This window comes from Gopherus flavomarginatus, chromosome 15 (assembly GCF_025201925.1).
Source record: "Gopherus flavomarginatus isolate rGopFla2 chromosome 15, rGopFla2.mat.asm, whole genome shotgun sequence".
Classification (NCBI taxonomy): domain Eukaryota; kingdom Metazoa; phylum Chordata; order Testudines; family Testudinidae; genus Gopherus; species Gopherus flavomarginatus.
The window spans coordinates 14,023,806-14,050,479 of record NC_066631.1 but is presented as its reverse complement, the minus strand read 5'-3'; the positions used below and the strand labels follow the sequence as shown (position 1 = coordinate 14,050,479).

Here is a 26,674-nt window from a genome sequence, read left to right as displayed (position 1 = left end):
TAAACCCCTCACTAGTGTGTCAGCAAAAACACTTGGGCACTTCTAGATCCCTGCTACTAATTCTAACACTTGCGCACACTCTTTAAATAGCTTCAAACCTGCATGAAGGTAAGGGTTAGTTTGGGACCTACAAAGCCTATTGTCGTGCACACAGACACAGACACACACAAAGACATGGAAGTGAAGATTCTCCTCTGTAAAGCATTATAACATGTTGTGACAGAATATACCCATGTGTCCACTAATGGAATAATCTTTGTACAAAGTGTGTCTTGGGAGATCTCTCTTAAAACCTCATAATCTCCTGTTCTTTATTGTCCTGGTAAAATGTGTGCGGCAACATTGTATGTAAAGTTAGAAAGTTCCACTGTACGGTGTTATTAACACACGTTCCAAGTCTGGGGAGTGGCCAAACCAATTCCTCAGAGATAAAGGGCAAGCTCACACCTCAAGCCAAGTGTAAACAAGACCAATGGGCCATTACCAGCTCAATGGCTATTCATTGCAGGAAAAGGGGCATGGGTGAAAAATCTACATCTTAGCAAAGAAAGAGCGTGGAGTTCCTGTCCACACAGTCTGCCTGTTGCTATGCTCCAGGCTGAGGGTACTTCTCAAAGAGAGAAGAGGACTATACAAAGAAAGGGGAGACACCCAAAACACCCCCTCCTCCTCTCTCTCTGCCCATCTATTCACTGCCCCAGAAGGAACAACGGGAGCAGCCATTCAACTGGGGAAGGTTTCTGGTCTGGGAAGTGCGGCCACTAAGAGTCTGTTGAGAGCCTGAGATGAGAAAACTTTGTTTTGCGTTTAACAAAGTTTGTTTTGTGTTTATTGAGTTAGATACTAACTGTGTTTCATATTTATTTTCCTTGCAACCATTTCTCATTTTTGTGCCTCATTACTTAGACTCCCTTCAAATCTCTCTCTTTGTAGTTAATAAACTTGTTTTATTGTTGTATCTACTCTAGTGTGTTTGAATTGAAGTGCTTGGGAAACTCCATGGAAGATAATAACATGTGTGCATATCATCAGATATAATGACGGACTTTATGGAAGCTTGTGTTGCCCAGAAGAGTGCTGAGCAGTGCAGGATATACATTCCTGGGGGGAAATCAGGGACTAGGAGTGTGTTGGGGTCACCCTGCAGTATAATTCAGGCTGGTAAGAGCCTAGATGTGGCTGGCTGGCTGCAGCGCACACAGAGACACACTGGGAGTGACCTACATGCCGGAGGCTGTTTGTGAGCAATCTAGGCTGGAGGCTACAGTAGCCAGGCATTGTACAGGGCACCCCAGGTTGAGGGCAGGAGTGACACAGCTGCTCAGTAGTCTGGACTGTACCCTGGGCATGTCACAGATGTATGGATGATAAGTGCTATATTAGTGCTACAGGATTCTCAGTTTTCTTCAGTTTATCCCAGCCTTAGCAGTCATGTTTTGGCTCTTCACCACCAGTGGAGTCTCTGCCCACCTGCATCTCCCACCAAAGGAGAGAGGCACTTTCTGCTCAGGCAAAAGCAGCAGGTAAATTCTGTTCCTGGCTGCCCCTCTCAGGCCTTAGAACTGCCTTGGCCATGCTGCAGTCAGTGCAAAGGATTCTGGGTGTGTCTGGGAGCTAAATGTGCCTCCCATGCAACAGTGCTGGAACCAGGGCACCCGTCTGGCGGGAGGTTGACGCAGAGCTGGGAGGGGTGATGGGACGAAGGGAGCAGGAAGGGGCTGGTAGGGGCTGACTCTCCTTGCTGCCTAGGTGCCCTGCATCGGGGGCCATTTTAGGCCACATGTTATCAGGGGCTTCCCTGAGCCTCCCTTCCAATCCACCCCAGCCCTGTCAGGGCCATTGACCTGCAGTAGCTGTGCTCTGCTGCCATCTACTGGGCAGTGATGTCTCCGTGCTCTGTGGGGCTCCCTCGCACGTTTCGCAGAGGAAACCAAGAGACCTGTGAGCAGTGACGAGGCCTGAATTCACAGGGTATTTCAGTGCATGAGGAGCTGTGAGGGGAGCAGGAGCCAACACCCCCTGTGTAAGAAGCAGGCTGGTGCTCAGAGCAGGCGCAGCCTTGCCGCAGGGCTGCAGTGGAGTGAAAAGGTTTTTGTCTCACTTCCCCATAGAACAGTAGCACTGTGCAAGCACTCCCAGTCCATGTAACACAGTAATAGATGGCAATCTGCTGTAGCCGTTACCTGTCAGGAAAAGCCCCAGGAGACAGAGATGCAGAGTGGGCTGGGCCATGGTGCAGGGAGATGGGGAGAGGTCACAGGAGCTGAGTTTCTACTGGTTTGCAGCCTGTTCCCTGCCTTTGTGAAACCCTGGGGCAGCCTTTAGAGCCTTTATGGGCAAGGGTAGGGCAGCCGCATATGCAAATGAGCCCTCCAGGGTCAAAATGGGGCAGCCCAGTATGCAAATGAAACTCTGGGGTGGAGGTCAGACATTGTTCTCTTTTCATGATCCAGAAGCCCTCAGTTCTCAGACCTGCCGCCCCGGGTCAGACCAAGGCTCCAGCCACTCCGGTTTCCTGGCTCCAGAAGTGGCCAGAGTAAGGAGTTCCACCCCCTTCATGAACATATGCAACGATCCCGATGGCCTTTTTCTCTGGATGTGTCCCTGGGAACGGATCAAGCCTCCCCTTGAGCGTATGGGTGTGGGGCACTCAGCAGGATAGCTATCTGGGTACAGCTCACTTAACCATTTCACAGCTACTGGTGCACCTCTGTCCCTCCTGTTCTATGCCTGCAGCACATACCGAGGGCTGGAATACTGTGGTCTGTTTTGGTTGTTGGGTTGTGTGTGCGAGTGCTGGGTGGTGATAGTGGTCTGTGTTATATAGGAAGTCAGGCTAGATGATTTGATGGTCCATTCTGGCCCTTCTGAATCTAAGTGGGAGTGAATGACAATGACAGGGTAGACAACAGAAGGCACGTTATAGAGAAGGTTCATAGATTCCAAGGCAAAAAGGGACCATTGTGACCATTAGTCTGATCTCCTGTAGATCTCAGGCTACAGAACTTCGCCACAGTAATTCCTAGAGCAGAGCTTTTAGTAAAACATCCCTGATGGAGACTCCACCACGAAGCTGGGTAAATTGTTCCAGTGGTTAATTACTCTCACCTTAAAAATTTACACCTTTTTCCAATCTGAATTTGTCTATCTTCTGCTTCCAGCCAATGGATCTTCTTGTACTTTTGCTAGCCCATTATTATATATTTGTTCCCTGTGTATATACTTATAGACTGTAGTCGTCACCCCTTAACTGGCTCGTTTTGGTAAGCTGAATCGATTGAGCTGCATGAGTCTGTCACTGTGAGGCAGGTTTTCTAATCCGTTAATCATTCTCATTGCTGAACCCTCTTCAATTTATGAACAGCCTTCTTGAATTGTGGGCACCAGAGCTAGACACAGGATTCCAGCAGTGCCAGATACAGAGGTGAAATAACCGCTCTACTCCAATGCAAGATTTCCCTGTTTTTGCATCACAGGTTGTATTAGCTTTTTTGGCCACAGCATCACACTGGGCTCTTATGTTCAGTTGAGACACTACTTCAGGCAAGGGTTTAGCCTGTTAAGAGTTAAATTAAGACTCTAGAAACCTTATTAAACTTTTTGTTTTGCCTGTAACCATTTCTGTTTGCATTAGTATCCTTACCCACTAACCCATAAATCTTAGCCTTTGATAACAGACGTGCTATAGTTGTCACTATGCAGCGATCTCAGTGCTGCGAGGTTATAACGGAGTTGTTCCTCTGTTGACTCAAAGAAGCTAGTGTGTCCACTGTCCCCTTGGGGACAGCAAGCCTGGTAAGGTCTGGGAGTGTCCAGTGACAGGGGCTGGACACTGCCGGGAGCGCTCCACGGATCTGGGGGTTGGTATGCGCCTATCACTGCCTGCACTGAGCCAGCAAGGCCTGTCCGGGCCTGGGAGAGAGTGCTGTGTTGCTTGAGGTTGTTGGTTTCAGGCAGCTGAGCTACAGCCGGCACAAACAAGACCATTTCATACTAAGGACAGGTAGTGGTGAGATGCCTCACAACCCCGGGTGCCCCTGGGAAGCGTCACAGTAACCAGACAGTCTTATATTAAAACCAGCATCGTCAGTAAAAGAGCACTAACTTTGAGATGTGTCTGGACTGATAGCAGTGAAGCATCCAGCTGCAGTTTAGAAAAAATAACAATTGGGAGAGGTTAAAGAGAGTATGTTCCAAGAGTCCCAATGAACTCCACACTGCACAGGATACAGGTCATGCAGCTAATTATTAGCATTTATTGTTTGTATTGCAAAACCTCACAAAAGCCTCAACCAGGATTCAGCCCCCATCACGCTGGGTGTTCTGCATAGCAAGTGACACGCAAGGGAGAAGCGTCACATCATCAAACGTTGCTGGACATGCCCTAAGGGCAGGATGCAGTTAGCTAGATAACACTGACAGCTGAGTCACCCTCCGTGGGTGTCCCATACACCAAACCCCTCCAGTGTACAATGCTAGAGCGAAGAATGTATTACAGCAAAGTAAGGCCCCAAAAGCACAGGCAGAGATCTGAAAATCAGACCCTGGGATTGTTAAACAGGCTCATTTTGGCCCCAAACCTGCACTCATTTAAACACAGGCAAAACTCTCATCTCCTGAGCAGCCCCATGGGCGTTAATTCTGGGTTTCGTTGGTCCAATAAAAGGAGCCTTTCGGGGGGCTGTTTTTCTCTGGTTTGGACTTGGGAATACATTGAATGGAATGCCCCATGCTCAGCAATTGGGGTGGTGCTCAGAGTTCGCTAATCACCCATTCCCCCTGGTACACACCAGAGAGAGCGGCTGTTCCCAAAGATTGGCAGACAACTCTGCTGAGGGCTGCAGGGCCAGGCCGACTGTGATGGAATGTTCTCATTAATGTTTATTATTTACCCAGCACCAGAGCATGCAGGGCACACGCTCCCCCTGCCCAGCCACGCTAACACTCTGTCTGAATTTCTCAGCTGCTGTGTTGGCGATGGCTGAACTCAACTCACCGAGCTCTTCATTCTTTACTCTGGGTCCTGTGAGTCTGAGCTAAGGACTGGTGGTTCTACACCCCTCTCCCCGCCCCCAACACCATGTGCATGCTGCTGGCTGGTGGCCACGGTTTCATGGTGATGTGCTGCCACCATCTTAGGGAAAAGCTCCCACCAAATTCTCTCTCTCAGCCCCTATGGGCTAATGGCCTTGAAGAGAGCAGGGATGAGAGACCAGGAATCTATTTGTCTTCCCACTTAAACAAAAACGCTTCCTCAGAACCTCAGGGCTAAGAAAGAAGGCATCAGCAGCTGACAAACACTAATGCTGAGTGTACATCAGAGAAACCCTGAGACTAGGGTGACCAGATGTCCCGATTTTATAGGGACAGTCCCAATATTTGGGGCTTTTCCTTATATAGGTGCCTATTACCCCCCACACTCTGTCCCGATTTTTCATGCTTGCTATCTGGTCACCCTACCCGAGACTGCTCTAACTTACACCAGGCACTGGGCAGGGCCCTGAATGGGCCCTGAATACAGGAAGTGCACAGGTAGCTTAAAGGGACTGTCTCTCTCCACCACCAGCAGCATCCTTTGTTCCTGTCCCAAGCCCAGAAGCAGAGAAAGTGAGAACCCGGCCTGCTGTATGTAGGAAAGGCAAATAACATACTCCTGAACATCAGAACTAGTGCTTTAGAAATCCGGCTTTTGTGTCAAGCTGTACTGGCTGCCCCACATGCAGCTGATGGGGATCTGAGCACATAGACAGCAGCCTGTGGGCAAGAAAGGCCAACTCAGTTAGGCAGGGTCTCTGTGCAGTGAGAGCTGCAGGTGCCCAGCACCTGGCAGGATTTGGCCCTGCGTGTCTCCTAGCATTCTGTGCTCCACCAGGTGACATCCGTCAAATAGGAAGCCACCATCAGTCACAGCTCTCTGAGCATAACTGACCGGGGGGGGGGGCGCTCACCTCTAGGCTAATTCAAGAGTGGAGAACAAGCGTCGTTTCTTTTTTCCGTTCCTTATAGGGCTGCGGTTCCCTCAGCACGGGGCTCTGCAACCTGGGGCTCACCAGAGTCCCCCGGGGCCCAGCACAGGTTTCAGTTCCGCATTTCTAGAGATAGTAGATGGGATATGAGACCGAGCAGTAATAGTCAGCGTGGTCCTCAGCCTGGACCCCGGCGATGGTCAGAACGCAGGCGTTGCTGGCGAGGTCTTTGGACGCAGAGAAGCGGTCCGGAATTTCGGAAGGCTTGTCCTTGTCCACCTCCGAGTTGTAATACAGCAGGTACCTTGGAGGGCTGCCAGGTCTCTGCTGGTACCAGGCGACCCCGAACTCCCGGATGTTGTAACCAGGATTCAGGGCACAAGAGAGTTTCACCGTTTGTCCCGGTAACACTAAAATGGAGGCTGGCTGAGTCAGCACCGGTTGCGCCCTGGAAACTGAATGAAACAAGGGCGCAGTTACTGATGGAATGTGCCGATCCCACTCCCAGTGGCTGAACTGTGACATTATGCTCTCTGGCATTGCCTCTGCACCAGCTACAAGTTAACCTCTCGCGGGCCTCCAGCAGCCCGTCTGACAATTCCTGACTGCTCCGCCCGTCCCTGTCTGCAGCGCAGCGATAGCTCAGCACAGGAGCCTTGCCCTTCGGTCCCTCCCTCTGCAGAACTCCCTGATCACCTCTGCCTCCCACGAGAACGTACCTGGCACCAAAACCCCTGGGAGGAGGAGGAGAGCCAGGAGGCGCAGCACCATGGTGAAGGTCTTAGAGGAAGCCAGAGGAAAAGGAATCGGCAGCTGCTGTGCAGCTGGGCCCCTGGCTTTGTGCAAACGTGCAGCAACTTTAGAGCCCTGGGGTGCCAGGCAAGCCAGGTGGTCTATGCAAATGAGCCCTGGGACTCAGAGACTCCATCAGCTGATCAGGTGACTCTCTGCTGCTCTCTGTACTATTCAGCCACAAGGCCAAAACTATGAGGACAAAGCTTCAGCCACCGCCACAGGGAAGAATGGATTCAGGGCTGACACCCCGGCTGTATTTTGAGTTATGGCATTTGCTGTGGAATCCAGCCTCCTCCTCTTGTCTGTCCCTCTCCCCCTTGCAGGTGCCATGAGTATGAAACATGGAGCCGGTTTCTATTCCAGGTCTGGCCTCCTGAGTGCCCCTAGGTAGCTCATGTCCTCTCTCTGGGTCTCCGTTTCCCCATTTATAAAGCAAGGATAATAAACACCCATCTCCCCCACAAGAGCTGGGAGGCTGAACTCATCCTTATTTGAGAAATGCTCAGATGGAAAGTGCTACTGGAGGAGAATCTAAGACCGGGCTCCTTTCTGGGCAGAGCAAGCCGCTTTCTTTCAGAGAACTGGAGATCCATCCAGAGCTGGGCGCTGCGCTAGGTGTCAAAGTGCAGGACCCTTTCTCCAGGCTGCTGTCTAGTCACAGACACTAACCACAGATGGACCCTGGGGCTGTTCCTGAGACTAAATCACTGTGACAAGAGCTACTGTTGCTCTGATGTGGAAGACAGGAGCAACCCGTCCTGCCTTCTACCTGGACGCCGGCACTGGAGCAGCCCTGCTGCAAGTGTATGTGGAACTAGAGGATCGGTCTAGGAACCTGGTCTCTCTGCTATGGCTGCTGCTGTAATAATAGCAGCACAGAAATATACCTAGGGGCACACCCAGGCCTTCACTGAGTCCTTCTGGATGTGCTGGAGACAGTGACATGGAGAGTGTCTGCGGGAAATGGAACAGGAGGAGAAAAGGCGCTGCCAACTTCACACATGATAAGACACATCCCCAGGCACATCATGCCCAGAGGGGAAATCCTGCATCCTACGTGTTACAGACACCACCAGGAGAGGCCCAGAGAAAGACACCACAGGGACATTCCGCAGCAGTCAAAGGCCAAAGTCTCCCATCTCCAACAGGTTTTAGAGTGACATGGGAGATCATTAGGCAAATTAGCTCTATCCCCCTCAGACCTTATTGGACAGGTCCATCAATACTGGAATGCTCACTATGGTAATTCAGAGGATTGACCTGTAGCTTCATGTAATGATTTAAAGGCCACAGCTCAATTATCAGTGACGCACTCTCCGCACTTGCAGGGTAAGGAACTGGATAGAAATCACTTGGCTTGCAAATCTTTTAAACAGAAGCCTCAGCAGACAGCATGCCAACCAGCCAGGGGTCTGGATGTAGAGGGAAAGAAGGTTTGATAGAGGGCGGGACCAAACAAGCTTAGCTGGGGATGAATAGCCCCTGGAGTATGGGAGAAGATTCTGATGGACATTCATGGGGAAGAACAGAGGGAGGAGAGATTTTCACAGGTCTGGAGGTTCGGATAAGCACCATATTTAAAATTGAATCATCCAGCATTTGAGGGTCACTCGTCACTATTGCCAAGGAGATGTGATCTAGCTGACGCATGCCGCACCATTCAGCACAGTCAGCAGTTCCCTCAGGAGACCCCAAGGCTGAAATAGCAGCATGTGCGGTAGGTCAGAATTGGGATGCGTTGGTGCAGTTGCGTGGAGGACGTGTGCACAGGACCTGCCCATGTGAAGGGCACGTGGAAATGAGCAATGGGCAATAATGCCAGGAGTCAGTGAAGAGTAGAAATGGGTCGTGGCTGGAAGGGAGGCTCAGCTCCATTTGCTGATATGATTGAATCAAATCCCACCCTTGACCTCAAACGAACGGCAGTGGGAGATCACAGTGCTGGGACACCTGCGGAGGGTGTCATTGGGGAAGGGAATGGAGGATTTCCAAGCCTGCAACAGTGATTCAGAGAAAGAGAAGAGAGAGCAAAATATACTGGATGGTGAAACAAGATGAGACGCAGAGAGATGCCATTGCTGGTCATGGCTGAGGGGCTGAGCACTGTCCTTCACAGCATGTGCTATGAAGCATTTAAAGGGTTCCCACGCCGGTTCTCTATGTGACTATAACACTGTTCACCTTGTGGAGACCATCCCAGATTGAACAATAATAATCAGCCTCATCCTAGGGCTGCACCAGTGAAATGTTTAAATACCCTTCGTCGAGGCTGTGATCTTTGGAGCCCCAGAATCTCTCCGGAACCCCCTCTCCTCTCTTCAAACCACTTTTTGCTCAGAACTCTAGAATGATACTGGGGCCACTGCCAGATTTTTGCTGGTACCAGTCTACACAATAATCCTTGAACTTGGCCCACTCATGACACATTTCAGAGTGACTGATTCCCCGGATGCGATAGACACAGAGGGCTCCTGAGTCAGGACAGGCTGGGTCTGTACGTCTGCAGGAAGCAAAGACAGTGTTATTGAGGCTGCTAGTGGGCAAGCAATGCTGTCAACTGGGCTTGCAATAGGCATCTACCCAAAGGGTTTTCCAATTTACTCTACCAGCCCCGTAATCTGGTGTAGACCCAAGTGCCATAACTTTACTAAAACTCCATAGAGATGGGAGGCAGAGCTGGCACTGCCCACTGGGAGATGCTGACAAACCAAACCCTTCTTTGCTTTCAAGAGTTTCCTTTGCAAGGTTATAGAAAGCTCCTGGCATGACTAAGTTAGCAAGACTCAAAGAAATATTCCAAGAATTTACGTGCTAAAGAAAGCACCAGGAGTCCCCGTGCCACAAGAAGCTGGTATCGGAGAAGAACTGAGTTCTCACTCTCTGGTTGGGTGCAGCAAGTCAGATACTTTATTGTCTAGCAATTACATGGAGGCAGAGAGTGCACTAGGGCACAGGGTTTCCCCCACCTAGACAGGTCTCTCTCAAGATAAACAATTAGAAAGAACATTTATACCTTTTTTTACAGACAATAATGAGCAACAGCTGCATATTGTTTATACATATTCCTTCCCTCTATTTTATTTCTCTCAACGATTTCTGCTATAGTCTGCATTCCATTTTTATCATAACACAAGGACAAAACAACCTCTCTCACAGTTCTTTTCCACTCACCTCACACAATCTTCACTTTTACAAGTCTCACGTTATTAGGGTTACAGCTAGCCTGACTCTTGCTCACAGAGGGGACTGTTTGCATTGAAATCCCCTTCAAATCCCTGTCAGCTCTTGCTCTACTTCCACACTGGGGTAGCATGACTGTCCTGCACCAAATGAGTCGAATGAACGAGAGCACTGCAAAGTCCTTCTGTGCATCTTTGGCTCTGCTACGGACCACATGAGCTTTGCTGTGGCATTTAAAGCAGCCCCACAGCAGGAGAGGGCCATCCAAATCTGCCACTCCCTTGGGAGAATTTAGGTGAGGAATTGGTTTTCACCACAGCAACAGAACTGGACCCGAAACCCTCCCATGCAAACAGAGGGGCCTGAAGAGATCGGCTGGAGTGGAAGCCCCCAGGAGCCGTGACCGGTATCAATGAGCCTGCTCAGGAGGCTGCAATGCCCCAGGCAGTGTTGATACACCTGGTCTGGATGCACTGTATGGTATTGTGCCACAAGGGATTAGTACGGCCAGGAGCTGAGCAGGATTCAGGGGTTAGACATGTATAAAAGAACATGAGCGATAACTTGTTGTCTATGGACTCTGCCTTGACGTGAATACTGGTCTATGCGCACAAAGTATTACACCTATAACCGGAGACTGCAGAGCATGGTCTCATGCCCTGCGCCCGTCCCCTGGCCCCTGCACTACACTGCCAGGCCAGGCCAGGCTGATGGTCCACCTAGTCTGGTGCCTTGTCTTTAGCCAGGGCCAGGACCAGACGCTGAGGAGGAAGCCGTAAAACCCCCATAATGGGTAATTATGCAGAAATCCAGACGGCTGGTTGACCATGATGTCGCCCTGGGATCAGACAGTGCCTCACGAGAGGGAATGACAAAGATTGAGGCTTCATCAGAGCAGCAAGGGTGAAAATCCCACTTAGCCCCACCCAATCAGTGCCATGGGGTTAAATGGTTTGAATTAGATTTGAAATGCTCAGCATGTGTGTTCGCAAAGTGCCCTGTGCAAGGGGGCTCTGGTCCTGACTGGGGCCTCTGGGCACTAAAGCAATTCATCCTCCTCCTCTCCCATCTCTGAATGCAGCAGCGACCCGCGGACACAAGGGCAAGCAGCATGAAATCAGGTGTTGGAATGTGCTGCCCTCTGGTGGGGACTGGGTGCTATAGCACTGCCTGTGTGCAAGCCTTGCTTAGGTGAGTGTCCAGTTTATAATTACGGTGCTCTCCTGGTAACAGGAAATGAGCAATCCCCGTAGGGACACACTCGGCCCATGTGCAGCATGTGACCATTCCGCCTCCTCTGGCTTTTCTCACGGGAATGGGCTGGAAGGGTTTTTGCAGATTTAAGGCCAGGCAACCACACAGACAAATACAAACTGGGCTAACCCACCTGGATGACTCCTTTAACACCCTGAGGGGCAGACAGTGTTAATTACACTCCTTCCCCTGGTCCTGGCTGCACCGCACCCAGGGAGTCTGGGAGGGACTGTGCCTCCTCCTGTTTGTGATAATGTGGCCACATCTGGGGCCTACCACAAGAGATCATAGTGTTGTGCAAAGGTGTGATTCTATATCGCTCAGTACCAGCTCTTCTTGAGTGGTCACATGCATCACTGCACAGTTTCACTTTTATTTCAACTTACAGCCCCTGTGGGTGGGAAGAAAATCTCTAAACAGAACCCCCTGCAGCAGTGTCCTGAGTCTGCAGATAGATAGATTGAAACCATGCCAGATTCTGATCTCAGCGGCACTGTGAATAACTCCACCAAAGTCAATGAAAGGCAGCTGAGTTATTCCACAATTATAGTGTAACCGAGATCAGAACATGAGCAGGTAGATGTCAGAGAACCGTGAGCTATGTGGGGCTGTGTGTAGCGTTTGGCAATAGGAGCAGAGCCTGAGTAAAACTCTGGCAATATTTCTGACCCATGGTGAGTAGAAGTTATTGAGAATCTGGGGTGATTTAGGAAAATAACAACTGGCTTTATTGGGAATTTAGCTGAAGTGAGCTGAAAGGCCATAGGCCAGCTGTGGAGAGAGAGACTCTTCTCCAAGCTGGAGAGAGACATTTCAGGTCAGATATGCAGGTATGTGTAGGTGGGCATATCCAGCACTATGACAGTGTGAAAGGCATCTGTCCCCAGAGCATTCCCAACTCCCTGCGCCACAGATTGATTTCCTTGTGGTCCCTAGTTTGAGTCTTTGTCATGTAGTGTTAATGTCAGTCCCACACATTGTGATGTTGCACTCCATATGCTTATGAAAATATGCTTATAAATGTGAATATAATGTAACTGGATTATGCTTTATGCAAAAGGTCTCTTATAAGATATCATTACAAAGCTTATAATCTACTGAGTGTGTTCATCCTATTTGTATACATGTATCATTCTAGTATCTGAAGCTAGAAATATGAAGTATAACTCTGAGGTCCTTTGTTGTAATTATGCAAAGTGTGGACCATTAATGGTGTCTTAGAATCTTGATGGCTCCCATTATCTAGGACAATTGGTTGTGAATAGGTTTATTTACCTGCAAGCCTTCCTGTGTACCTGTGGGCCAGCCCCAGGGTAATGAAGAATGAGGTCTCACAGGACATGTGACTATAAAACATGATACTGGAATCCATCTTAATCTGGTACTTTTCCATTTAGAAGGAGGGGTGGGGACCCAGAAAGACAAAAGATTCCCACCTTGTGCCAAAACTATAAAACAGGGTAGAACAGAACAAAGGAGGCTGCCAGTAATGAGAAAGCCCCAGTTTTCCACCCAAGATGTCTGCTGGAACTACCAAGGACTGTACCAGGGGAGAGGATTGGGCCCAGCCTAGGAAGGAGTCTAGTCTGTGAAAGAAGCTTATTGGAACATCTCTGATGGTGAGATTTTATCTGTAATCAGTTTCTTAATGTATTAGGCTTAGACTTGTGTGGTTTTGCTTTATTTTGCTTGGCAACTTACTTTGTTCTGTCTGTTATTACTTGAAACCAATTAAATCTACTTTTTATACTTAATCAAATCATTTCTGTTTATTAAAAAACCCAGAGGAAGTGGGGGAGCAAACAACCGTGCATATCGCTCTATCAGTGTTATAGAGGGCGGACAATTTATGAGTTTACCCTGTATAAGCTTTATACAGAGTAAAATGGATTTATTTGGGGTTTGGATCCCACTGGGAGCTGGGTGTCTGGGTGCTAGAGACAGGAGCACTTCTTAAGCTGTTTTCAGCTAAGTCCGCAGCTTTGGGGGCATGGTTCAGATCCTGAGTCTGTGTTGCAGCAGGCTTGCGTGTCTGGCTCAACAAGGCAGGGATCTGAAGGCCAAACTGGCAGAGGTACTCTCAGCACATCAGGTGACAGTCCAATGGGGTCTCTGTGACCAAACCCATCACAGAGATTAGACCTTAAAAACAGAGCTCCTGTCCCCTCTGCAGGACCATTACAGATCTCACACCAATTTCATCACAGCAGAAATTTGCCCCAGTGTCCTCAGTGAAAATTCCTCTTTCCCCACCCACAACTAATGGGCTGTGTCACTTTCCATATTCACCCTTCTCCCCCAGAGCTGGCTGCATTTCATGCACATTGTCTACAGCACATATCCTTTGTGAGGCACTTTGGGATCTCTTGGGGTGAGAGGTGCTACATTATTAAACTATCTCTACACATCGCCAATGCTCCATGCCTCCTTGGGCCTGCTCTCCAATGTGCTTTCTGATATGGTTTCTCTTCTCACTGGTTTTATGCCAGGCTTGGAGCACTCCACAGAAAATGTCTAACTTTGACGGTGTGTAAATCCTGCACACAGCGATGTATCACGGCTGGGCTGGTGCCTGTTCTGCCATGGCTGGGCTAGGGGAGCAGGGAGATGGTGTATTGTGCTCTGCAGCCACCTCTAGGGAGGCCAGGATACAAATCATTGAGTTCCAGCTCATCTACCTGTCCTGACTCCTCTTCCTGCCCCATGTCACCCTATTAGTTTTAAGGAGCAAAAAGCTTTGGGGCTCACATTGCAGGGATGAGGGGAGGATGGAGCTGCCCAGACAAGTGCTCATATGCAAACTTTTGCTACCAGCCCCATGTGTGTGCAGTCCCATAATACCATTCATAAAATAGATTTACACAGAATTCCACATGGATGGATCTGGACTGAAGTCACACCCAACCCCCATCACACACAGACATAGCCAAGACTCCTCTTCACTGTCCTCCACTGCCATGGATTTTTGCTATTTCCAACTGGTATAAAGAGCCCTTGGCAGGAGTTATTCTCTCAGAGTCTCCTGCTGTCGGTACTTTAGGGATATTGGGCCATTCCCTGCTGACGCATTCATTGGATGAGATGGATGACGCTGGATTTAGTCTCTGGTGGAGACAGGAACACAGAGTAGCAACCATCTTGGATCAGGCCCCTCTGGGCCCTCAGGATAGTACAGAATCCAAGTGACTGGGTTCACTCTGTGTGAGATTGGGCTATTCAGATGCTGGCTACCAAACCCTTCCTGTCACTGAGGGGCTGACTGGCAACAGACCTCCACCCACACACATGATTTCACAGCTGTCCTCTGGCAGGTATCAGCTTCAGACATGACTGGATCTCTTCTAGAAGTACAGGGGGTGGAAGAGCAGATGTGAAGATGTGGCCTGTGTAGTGGGAGATGGGGAGGGTGTAGAGAACATGACAGTCCTCAGCCTGCCATGGACACTGCCTGGAACAACCCCTCTGTGCAGAGGATCCCAGAGCTCCTGATCTGTGGGCAGCTCCCACCTCTCATGCAGTGCCAGGAGATTAGTCTTGGAGGAGGGGGATCTAGTGTGAGGGAAAAGCAATCCCTTCAGCAAAGGCCGGGTACAACACAGCCAAGGAAGCCTCTCTCTGGCCACAGCTCTGCCCCACTAGCCTCAAAGCTCTTCCTCAGAGTCTTGCTCGGTGTTGGTCAGTGAAATGTGAAAGGTTTTTGTCTCGGTTCCCTCTCTGATTACACCACTGTGAGCATCTTAGCGCTGTTGTCCAAAGTCAGACAGTAATAATCAGCGTCATCCTCGGCTTGGAGCCCAGAGATGGTTAAGTAGCCAACACTGCCAGAGGCAGAGCCAGAGAACCGGTCCGGGACCCCAGTGCCCCTGCTTGTGCTAGAATCACTGAAATAATAGAGCAGGTATCTGGGAGGATTCCCAGGGGTCTGTTGGTACCAGCCTATTCCATAGCTACTGATGCTGTATCCTCCACTGACGCTGCACGAGAGTTTCACAGTCTGCCCTGGAGACCCCGACACTGAGGGCGGCTGCGTCACCACGTGCTGGGCACAAGAACCTGCCAGACACAAAACTCAGATCTGTTAGTGCTGCACAGCTTGTGCTAAACCCCTATTTAGCTCATTTACCTGCCCCCCAAAAATCATCCTGGTGGGGAATTACCTGCCAGGAACAGCCCCAGGAGACAGAGAGGCAGAGCGCACAGGTCCATGGTGCAGAGAAGAGACGGACAGAGGGAGAGAAGAAGCCAACCCTGTCCTTCGGGTTCAGCTGATTCCTGCCTTTGTGAAATCCTATAGCAGCTTTTAGAGCCCTAGGGGGCAGGCCACATGCAAATAAGCCCTGGGGCCAGGTTGGGGTAAGCCAGAATGTAAATGAGCTGTGATGCTCTCTGTCCTGGCCGACTGTTCAGAGACATCTTGTCATCATTATTTAGCACACGTGACATTTTCTGCCGATTAATCACTCTGCAGACCCTTATTTTCCAAGCAATGAGAGGATTTGCATGGGAGAAAGGGGAAAAGCTGAACTATGGATACAATCGCCCCATCTCCCCAGGGAGAGTCCAGTTGTTGAGATGTAACTGACTTCGTTCCTGCTGCCTAGTGCTTAGTATAGGATACAAATTAGATAACGTGCTTCACAGAACTTCTTCTGATTTTGTTTTCTTAATGGCCAGATTAAAGAGAGCTCAGTCCAGTTTCTGTGGGTGCTCACTAGTTTTGTGCATGATGAGGGGAGAGTGGAGGACTCCATAAGTCCAAAGGGTTTGTGCTTCCCAATCATTCAATTAATATAGTGGATTTACAGAGAATTCCTCATGGCTGCATCACGACTGAGACAGCCCCCGACCACCCCAAACAGAGACATGGCCAAGACTCCTCTCCCCTCGTCCCCACTGCCTTGGATCTCTAACTAGTTCCAGAATTTTAAAAGAGCCCTTGGCTGCAATTATTGTCTCACAGTCTCTTGCTGTCAGTACTTTAGAGACATTGGGCCCTTCGCTGCTGGCATATTTGCTGGATGAGATGGATCGTACTGGATTTAGGCTTGGTCTACAGTACCAATTTATGTCAGTATAACTACTTCACTCCAGCTAGGAAAAACCCTACATTAGAGTTGAACACGGTGCAGAGAAGGGCAACAAAAACTGCTTAGGGGTGTGGAACAGCTTTCATAAGGAGATTGGGACTGTTCAGCTTAAAAAAGAGATGACTAAGGGGCAGTATGATAGAGATCAATAAAATCAGGAATGATGTGGAGAAAGTGAATAAGGAAATGTTATTTACCCCTTCACATAACACAAGAACCAGGGGTCACCCAATGAAATTAATAGGCAGTACGTTTAAAACAAACACAAGGAAGTACTTCATTAGACAACTCACACTCCACCTGTGGAACTCGTTGCCAGGGGATGCTGTGAAGGCCAAAAGGATAATTGTGTTCAAACAAGAAATTAGATCAGTTCATGGAGGCTAGGCCCATCAATGCCTATTAGCTAAGATAGTGAAGGATGCCACCTCGTGATCTGGGTGCCCCTAAACCTCTGACTGCCAGAAGCTGAATCTGGATGAAAGGGGAGAGATCACTCGATATTTCTCCTGTCTGTTCCTTTCCCGTTACGCTTCTGGCACTGGCCACTGTTAGAAGACAGGATCCTGGTCTCAATGACCTTATGTTCTTATTTAAAATAATGAGACATTCATTAATAGTGGTATTAAAATGTCTTTTGCATACTTGCCGAAGCTTGTATTATAGTTATAACAAGTTCCGTAACACAGAACATGGGGAATGCCGGGATAGCTCTATAAACAGGGCACCAGGTTTCTGGGAGGCTATGAGAGGAGATCACAGATGTGTAGGGGCATTTTTAAATTGGCTTCTCAATGGCTTGTGGGTCCTTGCGGTGATTTGTGATGATTTAGCTGTCATTTCATAGCACCCGCCACTGCACTAGATTGTAACCACATGTGAAAGATTCCCTTCCCCCGCTCACTGACTGCACTCTATATGCTTTCTGTAGAGAGCTGAGTTACAACTGACATGGCCCCAGCACTTCGAACCAACCTGGGTCACCATCTACCAGCCCCTCACTCAACAGGGTTTGCAAGAGAAGGGGGGCAGTGTGGAGATCAATGTGAAGCAGATTCTAGGGCAGGGCAGGCAGACAGTACTTGGGTGCAGGGGACAGTGACACCCCAAGGAATGATCAAGGGCATTTCTGTGTGTTTGTCAGCTAGTCTCTCTCTCTCTCTATTGTCTGTGATGGTGTCTCTAGGGAGGTCATGGTCTGACCCTCACATGGGCACTGGCAGGCAGGCTGTGATGGAGAGTTTTGGTCTCAGTTCTCTATCTCACTATATCACTGTGATACATTTTACTACTGCCATCCCATGTGGCACAGTAATAATCAGCATCATCCTCCGCTTGGATCCCAGTGATGGTTAAATAGCAAATGTTGCTGGAGGTGTCTTTGGAAGCAGAGAACCGAGCAGGGACCCCAGAGCCCTGGTGCTTGCTAGATTCATCTTTGTAATACAGCAGATATCTCGGAGGGTTCCCGGCTGTTTGCTGAAACCAGTAAATATAGTAGCCACTGATGCTTGTTCCGCTACTTATGATGCAGGACAGTTTGATGGTGCCTCCTGGGGGCACTGACTCTGAGGCAGGCTGAGTCAGGGTTAACTGCGCGCTGGCAACTGTCAGAAACAAAGACCCAAGTGAGCTGTGACCAAACCAGAAGTTAGCAAAGCTCAGTGGCTAGAACAGGTGTCAGGCAGTCAAGACTTTTAGGTCCTGTCCCTGCCCTTCCAAAGGCTCCTTTGGGATCTTGGAGAAGTCACTTCTGCACCTCCGTTTCCCCTTGGTACACTGGGAATAATAGTCCCTGTGTTTGTGAAGGGCTTGGGGACCCTCAGCTTGAACACAAAAGGACATTTTCAAAAGCACCTACATGACTTTGAGGCCTGTTGAAAGGCAGAGTCCCACCCGGAGTGTTATCAGCCAGGTGGGGGCGCGTTGGGTATTACAAACCCCTGACCACTCACCTGCCAGGAAAAGCCCCAGGACACAGAGAGTCAGGATGGACTGGGCCATGGTGCAGGGAGGAAATGGAGGTGGACAGGAAGGAATCTGATTTGGCAGCTCTGCTTATGCCAGTTTGCAGCTTGAGCCCTGACTCTGGGCAACCCTCCAGGTACCTTTAAAACCATGAGGGACAGGACTGAGACTGGCTAGTATGCAAATGAACCCCCAGGGGTGTGGCTCCGTGAGGCTATTGGATACACTGATCTCTGGGTATTCCCATTACATATTGCAATGCAAATCAGCCATACGACCCCATGTGAAGACCTGATCCCCCGTCTTTTCCCCAGCTCACAGAGTCTCCCTGTTGGACCTGCCCCAGTTACGCAAAGGTTAGAAATGTCCCACTTGAAAATTCAAATGCAGAGAAGGGACTAACAGCACCACAGATGGTAACTGAAATGCTGCACAGCTGTTGTACCTTTTGTTTCACAGCAGCACAACCGCCTTGTCTAGAATCACAGCGTATAGAAAACCGGGAATGAAAAGAGAAGAGGAGTAAAGAGAACTGGAACAACTTGGACTGAGTCTCTCAGTGGCCAGAGCTGGTGTGTGCTTACGGGTAAGAATTGTCACATGGCACCATCGCACCACAGGAAAACCAAAAGGAACCTAAGATGCGCCTTTTACAAGCCTCCACCCAAACACACACCCCAGTGTGGCTGGAGAGGGAGCAGGGACAGGGCAACAAAGGGGACAAACATGAAGAGATAGTTTCTCATGCAATGAGAGCTGCATTGTAGAGAGAGAAATTCTCTATAAACTCCTCACTGGTGTGTCAGCAAAAACACTTGGGCACTTCTGGACCCCTGTTACTAATTCTAAAACTTGCACACACTCTTTAAATAGCTTCAAACCTACATGAAGGTAAGAGTTAATATTTGGACCTACAAAGCCTATTGTCGTGCACACAGACACACACAGACACACACACACACGGGAGTGAAGATTCTCCTCTGTAAAGCACTATAACATGTTGTGACCGAATATACCCCTGTGTCAACTAATGGAATAATCTTTGTACAAAGTGTGTCTTGGGAGGTACCTCTTAAAACCTCATAATCTGTTGGTCATTATTGTCCTGGTAAAATGTGTGTGGCAACATTGTATGTAAAGTTAGAAAGTTCCACTGTATGGTGTTATTAACACATGTTCCAAGTCTGGGGAGTGACCAAACCAATTCCTCAGAGATAAAGGGCAAGCTCACACCTCAAGCCAAGTGTAAACAAGACCTACGGGCCATTACCTGTTCACTGGCTATTCATTGCAGGAAAAGGGGCGTGGGTGAAAAATCTACATCTTAGCAAAGAAAGAGCGTGGAGTTCCTGTCCACACAGTCTGCCTGTGGCCATGCTCCCAGCTGCAGATGCTTCTCAAGAGGGAAGAGGGCTACACAAAGAAAGGGGAGACACCCAAAACACCCCCTCCTCCTCTCTCTCTGCCCATCAATTCACTGCCCCAGAAGGAACAACGGGAGCAGCCATTCAACTGGGGAAGGTTCCTGGCCGGGGAAGTGTGACCACTAAGAGTCTGTTGAGAGCCAGAGATGAAAAAACTGTTTTGCATTTAACATAGTTATTGAGTTAGATACTAACTGTGTTTCGTCTTTATTTTCCTTGCAACCATTTCTCATTTTTGTGCCTCATTATCTAGACTCCCTTCAAATCTCTCTCTTTGTAGTTAATAAACTTTTTTTATTGTTGTATCTACTCTAATGTGTTTGAACTGAAGTGTTTGGGAAACTCCATGGAAGACAATAACATGTGTGCATATCATCAGATAAAATGATGGACTTTATGGAAGCTTGTATTGCCCAGGAGAGGCTGTGCAGTGCAGGACATACATTCCTGGGGGGAAATCAGGGACTAAGAGTATGTTGGGGTCACCCTGCAGTATAATTCAGGCTGGTTAGAGCCGAAGTGTGGCTGGCTGGCTGTAGCACACACAGAGACACACTGGGAGTGACCTACATACTGGAGGCTGTTTGTGAGCAATCTAGGCTGGAGGCTACAGTAGCCAGGCATTGTACAGGGCACCCCAGGTTGAGAGCAGGAGTGACACAGCTGCTCAGTAGTCTGGACTGTACCCTGGGCATGTCACAGATGTATGGATGATAAGTGTTATATTAGTCTTACAGGATTCTCAGTTTTCTTCAGTTTATCCCAGCCTTAGCAGTTGTATTTTTGGCTCTTCACCACCTGTGGAGTCTCTGCCCACCTGCATCACCCACCAAAGGGGAGAGGCGCTTTCTGCTCAGGCAAGAGCAGCAGGTAAATTCTGTTCCCGGCTGCCCCTCTCAGGCCTTAGAACTGCCTTGGCCATGCTGCAGTTAGTGCAAAGGATTCTGGGTGTGTCTGGGAGCTAAATGTGCCTCCCATGCAACAGTGCTGGAACCAGGGCACCCGTCTGGCGGGAGGCTGACGCAGAGCTGGGAGGGGTGATGGGACGAAGGGAGCAGGAAGGGGCTGGTAGGGGCTGACTCTCCTTGTTGCCTAGGTGCCCTGCATCGGGGGCCATTTTAGGCCACATGTTATCAGGGGCTTCCCTGAGCCTCCCTTCCAATCCACCCCAGCCCTGTCAGGGCCATTGACCTGCAGTAGCTGTGCTCTGCTGCCATCTACTGGGCAGTGATGTCTCCGTGCTCTGTGGGGCTCCCTCACACTTTTCGCAGAGGCCCAGAAGGCGTGGTGGACAAACCCTTCTGAGTCTCATCTTTTACATGGGGTGCAGACTTTGTTCTTGGTGGTGCAGGAGAATGGACAGTGTTTCCTGGGGACCCTGCCACAGAGAACGGCTGCCTCAGCTCTTGAGCGACAAAATGACTATCAGAAACCAAGAGACCCGTGAGCAGTGACCAGGCCTGAATTCACAGGGTATTTCAGTGCATGAGGAGCTGTGAGGGGAGCAGGAGCCAACACCCCCTGTGTAAGAAGCAGGCTGGTGCTCAGAGCAGGCGCAGCCTTGCCGCAGCGCTGCAGTGGAGTGAGGTTTTTGTCTCACTTCCCCATAGAACAGTAGCACTGTGCAAGCACTCCCAGTCCACGTAACACAGTAATAGATGGCATCATCCTCTGCCTGGGCCCCAGTGATGGTTAAATAGCCAATCTTGTCAGAGCCAGAGCGAGAGCCAGCGAACCGGCTGGGGACCCCCGAGCCCATGCCTTTGTTAGATTCAGTGAAAAAATACAGCAGGTATCTGGGGACGCTGTCCGGCCTCTGCTGTATCCAAACGACACGGTTGGCACTGACGGTGTAAGTGCCCTCTAGCGTGCAGGGGAGCTGGACATTCCCCCCGGGAGACACAAACTCGGAGGGCGGCTGAGTCACCTGAGTGTAGCAACCTGCAGAAAGCAAAGAACAGGGGGGTGACCACTGCTATTACTGCCACATTTTCGGCTGACCTCGGTATCCTGGTGTGGTCAGCCGTCAATCTGCTGTAGCCGTTACCTGTCAGGAAAAGCCCCAGAAGACAGAGAGGCAAAGTGGGCTGGGCCATGGTGCAGGGAGATGGGGAGAGGTCACAGGAGCTGGGTTTCTGCTGGTTTGCAGCCTGTTCTCTGCGTTTGTGAAACCCTGTGGCAGCCTTTAGAGCCCTTATGGGCAGGAGTACGGCAGCCGCATATGTAAATGAGCCCTCCAGGGTCAAATTGGGGCAGCCTAGTATGCAAATGAGACTCAGGAGTGGAGGTCAGACATTGTTCTCTTTTCATGATCCAGATGCCCCCAGTTCTCAGACCTGCTGCCCCAGGTCAGACCAACGCTCCAGCCACTCCGGTTTCCTGGCTCCAGAAGTGGCCAGAGTAAGGAGTTCCACCCCCTTCATGAACATATGCAACGATCCCGATGGCCTTTTGCTCTGGATGTGTCCCTGGGAATGGATCAAGCCTCCCCTTGAGCATATGGGTGTGGGGCACTCAGCAGGATAAGTATCTGGGTACAGCTCACTTAACCATTTCACAGCTACTGATGCACTTCTGTCCCTTCTGTTCTCTGCCTGCAGCACATACCGAGGGCTGGAATACTTTGGTCTATTTTGGTTGTTGGGTTGTGTGTGCGAGTGCTGGGTGGTGATAGTGGCCTGTGATGTACAGGAAGTCAGGCTAGATGATCTCTGATGGTCCATTCTGGCCCTTCTGAATCTAAGTGAGAGTGAATGACAATGACAGGGTAGACAACAGAAGGCACGTTATAGAGAAGGTTCATAGATTCCAAGGCCAGAAGGGACCATTGTGACCATTAGTCTGATCTCCTGTAGATCTCAGGCAACAGAACTTCCCCATAATAATTCGTAGAGCAGAGCTTTTAGTAAAACATCCCTGATGGAGACTCCACCACGAAGCTGGGTAAATTGTTCCAGTGGCTAATTACTCTCACTGTAAAAATTTACACCTTTTTTCCAATCTGAATTTGTCTACCTTCTGCTTCCAGCCATTGGATCTTCTTGTACTTTTGCTAGATTGAAGCACCCATTATATATTTGTTTCCCATGTAGGTACTTATAAACTGTAATCAAGTCACCTCTTAACTGTCTCGTTTTGGTAAGCTAAATCAATTGAGCTGCTTCATTCTATCTCTGTGAGGCATGTTTTCTAATCCGTTAATCATTCTCATTGCTGAACCCTCTCCAATTTATCAACAGCTTCTTGAATTGTGGGCACCAGAGCTGGACACAGAATTCCAGCAGTGACAGATACAGAGGTGAAATAACCGCTCTACTCCAATGCAAGATTTCCCTGTTTTTGCATCCCAGGATTGCATTAGCTTTTTGGCCACAGCGTCACTCTGGGCTCTTATGTTCAGTTGATCATCCACCACAAATCCCAAATCTTTTTCAGTCAGATGAATCAGGCACTTTGTTTACCCGCTCTCATAATACAAGGGTAAGGGGACATTTAATGAAACTGAAAGGGAACAAACTTAGAACTGATAAAGGGAAACACTTATTTTACACACGGTGTCATTTACCTGTGGAACTCATTGCCACAAGGTACTACTGAGGTCAAGAGCTTAGTATGATTAAAAAAAGGATGGGACATTTATATGGGTAGTGAGAATGTGCACAATTACATTAGACAGAAACAAATGTAGAAGGGGTATAAACTCTCATGCTTTGAGACCTAAGGCTTGGGTAAGAAGAAACTTCCCCTCTGGGCAAGATATTTGAGAAACTATGAGGTTTCTTGCACTTTTCTCTGAAGCATCCAGACTAGGCCAGCATCAGAGGCAAGTTACTGAACATAGGGGGACCTCTGGTTTGATCTAGTTTGGCAGTTCCTCTATCCCTAACGTATACAACTGTACCCTAAGAACCCCTCAGTGCCAACTGCTGTGTTGCTAGAGGTTGTTGGTTTCAGGCAGCTGAGCTACAGCCAGCACAGGTAAGATGGCTTCACACTAAGGGCAGGTAGTGGTGAGATGCCTCACAACCCCGGGTGCCCCTGGGGAGCGTCACAGTAACCAGACAGTCTTATATTAAAACCAGCATCGTCAGTAAAAGAGCACTAACATTGAGATGTGTCTGGATCGATGGCAGCGAAGCATCCAGCTGCAGTTTAGAAAAAATAACAATTGGGAGAGGTTAAAGAAAATATGTCCAAGCGTCCCAATGAACTCCACATGCACAGGATACAAGTCATGCAGCTAATTATTAGCATTTATTGTTTGTATTGCAGAATCTCACAAAAGCCTCAACCAGGATCCAGCCCCCATCACGCTGGGTGTTCTGCATAGCAAGTGACATGCAAGGGAGAAGCGTCACATCATCAAACATTGCTGGACATGCCCTAAGGGCAGGATGCAGTTAGCTAGATAACACTGATAGCTGAGTCACCCTCCGTGGGTGTCCCATACACCAAACCCCTCCAGTGTACAATGCTAGAGCGAAGAATGTATTACAGCAAAGTAAGGCCCCAAAAGCACAGGCAGAGATCTGAAAATCAGACCCTGGGATTGTTAAACAGGCTCATTTTGGCCCCAAACCTGCATTCACTTAAACACAGGCAAAACTCTCGTCTCCTGAGCAGCCCCATGACCGTTAATTCTGGGTTTCGTTGGTCCAATAAAAGGAGCCTTTCGGGGGGCTGTTTTTCTCTGGTTTGGACTTGGGAATACATTGAATGGAATGCCCCATGCTCAGCAATTGTGGTGGTGCTCAGAGTTCGCTAATCACCCATTCCCCCTGGTACACACCAGAGAGAGCAGCTGTTCCCAAAGATTGGCAGACAACTCCGCTGAGGGCTGCAGGGCCAGGCCGACTGTGATGGAATGTTCTCATTAATGTTTATTATTTACCCAGCACCAGAGCATGCAGGGCACTCGCTCCGCCTGCCCAGCCACGCTAACAATCTGTCTGAATTTCTCAGCTGCTGTGTTGGCGATGGCTGAACTCAACTCACCGAGCTCTTCATTCTTTACTCTGGGTCCTGTGAGTCTGAGCTAAGGACTGGTGGTTCTACACCTCCCTTCTCACCCCCGGCCCCCAAGACCATGTGCATGCTGCTGGCTGGTGGCCACGGTTTCATGTTGAGTGCGGCCATGGGCAGTGAAGTGCTGCCACTATCTTAGAGAAAAGCTCCCACCAAATTCTCTCTCTCAGCCCCTATGGGCCAATGGCCTTGAAGAGAGCAGGGATGAGAGACCAGGAATCTATTTGTCTTCCCATTTAACCAAAAACGCTTCCTCAGAACCTCAGAGCTAAGAAAGAAGGCATCAGCAGCTGGCAAACACTAATGCTGAGTGTACATCAGAGAAACCCTGAGACTAGGGTGACCAGATGTCCCGATTTTATAGGGACAGTCCCAATATTTGGGGCTTTTCCTTATATAGGCGCCTATTACCCCCCACACTCTGTCCCGATTTTTCATGCTTGCTATCTGGTCACCCTACCCGAGACTGCTCTAACTTACACCAGGCACTGGGCAGGGCCCTGAATGGGCCCTGAATACAGGAAGTGCACAGGTAGCTTAAAGGGACTGTCTCTCTCCACCACCAGCAGCATCCTTCATTCCTATCCCAAGCCCAGAAGCAGAGAAAGTGAGAACCCAGCCTGCTGTATGTAGGAAGGCAGATAACATACTCCTGAACATCAGAACTAGTGCTTTAGAAATCCGGTTTTTGTCTCAAGCTGTACTGGCTGCCCCACATGCAGCTGATGGGGATCTGACCAGATTGACAGGGGCCGGCGGGCAGGGAAGACCAGCTCCATTAGGTAGGGTCTCTGTGCAGTGAGAGCTGCAGGTGCTCAGCACCTGGCAGGATCTGGCCTTGCGTGTCTCCTAGCATTCTGTGCTCCACCAGGTGACATCCGTCAAACAGGAAGCCACCATCAGTCACAGCTCTCTGAGCATAACTGACCGGGGGGGGAGGGGCGCTCACCTCTAGGCTAATTCAAGAGTGGAGAACAAGAGCCGTTTCTTTTTTCCATTCCTTATACGGCTGCGGTTCCCTCAGCATGGGGCTCTGCAAGCAGGGGCTCATCAGAGTCCCCCGGGGGCCAGCACAGGTTTTGGTTCCACATTTCTAGAGATAGTAGATGGGATATGAGACCGAGCAGTAACAGTCAGCGTAGTCCTCAGCCTGGACCCTGGCGATGGTCAGAACACAGGCGTTGCTGGCGAGGTCTTTGGACACAGAGAAGCGGTCCGGAATTACGGAGGGCTTGTCCTTGTCCACCTCCGAGTTGTAATACAGCAGGTACCTCGGAGGGCTGCCAGGTCTCTGCTGGTACCAGGCGACCCCGAACTCCCGGATGTTGTAACCAGGATTCAGGGCACAAGAGAGTTTCACCGTTTGTCCCGGCAACACTAAAATGGAGGCCGGCTGAGTCAGTGCCAGCTGCACCCTGGAAGCTGAATGAAACAAGGGCGCAGTTACGGACGGAATGTGCCGATCCCACCTCCAGTGGCTGAACAGTGAAAACATCCCCTCCAGCATCACCTCCGCACCAGCTACAAGTTAACCTCTCACGTGCCACACTTCTGGCAACCCACCTGACCATGCCTGCCTGCTCCACCCATTCCTATCTGCAGCGCAGCGATAGCTCAGCAAAGGAGCCTTGCCCTTCGGTCTCTCCCTCTGCAGAACTTCCTGATCGCCTCCACCTCCCACGAGAACGTACCTGGCACCAAAACCCCTGGGAGGAGGAGGAGAGCCAGGAGGCGCAGCACCATGGTAAAGGCCTTGGAGGGAGCCAGAGGGAAAGAAATAGGCAGCTGCTGTGCAGCTGGGCCCCTGGCTTTGTGCAAATGCGCAGCAACTTTAGAGCCCTGGGGTGCCAGGCAAGCCAGGTGGTCTATGCAAATGAGCCCTGAGGTTCAGGGACTCCATCAGCTGATCAGGTGACTCTCTGCTGCTCTCTGTACTATTCAGCCACAAGGCCAACACTATGAGGATGAAGCTTCA

The 26,674-nt window shown here is 49.7% G+C and overlaps 2 protein-coding genes and 2 gene segments (V, D, J or C); all 4 read right to left on the bottom strand.

The window, feature by feature from the left end:
* Positions 1 to 6,092: 6,092 nt before the first annotated feature.
* On the bottom strand, positions 6,093 to 15,454 carry LOC127034955 (uncharacterized). Its single transcript, XM_050924375.1, has 4 exons — positions 15,353 to 15,454; positions 14,923 to 15,248; positions 6,686 to 6,833; positions 6,093 to 6,421 (listed from the first exon to the last, which is right to left on the bottom strand). The coding sequence occupies exons 1-4, from the start codon at positions 15,399 to 15,401 to the stop codon at positions 6,093 to 6,095; spliced, it is 852 nt and encodes a 283-aa protein (XP_050780332.1). The 5' UTR covers positions 15,402 to 15,454.
* Positions 15,455 to 17,534: 2,080 nt separating this feature from the next.
* On the bottom strand, positions 17,535 to 18,386 carry LOC127035049 (immunoglobulin lambda variable 5-52-like). The segment is given in 2 exon segments: positions 17,535 to 17,889; positions 18,238 to 18,386. Coding segments are annotated over 2 exon segments (399 nt in total).
* A 2,687-nt stretch (positions 18,387 to 21,073) lies between these two features.
* On the bottom strand, positions 21,074 to 21,860 carry LOC127034954 (immunoglobulin lambda variable 5-37-like). The segment is given in 2 exon segments: positions 21,074 to 21,615; positions 21,722 to 21,860. Coding segments are annotated over 2 exon segments (591 nt in total).
* A 3,827-nt stretch (positions 21,861 to 25,687) lies between these two features.
* Positions 25,688 to 26,442, bottom strand: LOC127035048 (pre-B lymphocyte protein 3-like). Its single transcript, XM_050924546.1, has 2 exons — positions 26,391 to 26,442; positions 25,688 to 26,121 (listed from the first exon to the last, which is right to left on the bottom strand). The coding sequence occupies exons 1-2, from the start codon at positions 26,440 to 26,442 to the stop codon at positions 25,793 to 25,795; spliced, it is 381 nt and encodes a 126-aa protein (XP_050780503.1). The 3' UTR covers positions 25,688 to 25,792.
* Between the last annotated feature and the right edge of the window lie 232 nt (positions 26,443 to 26,674).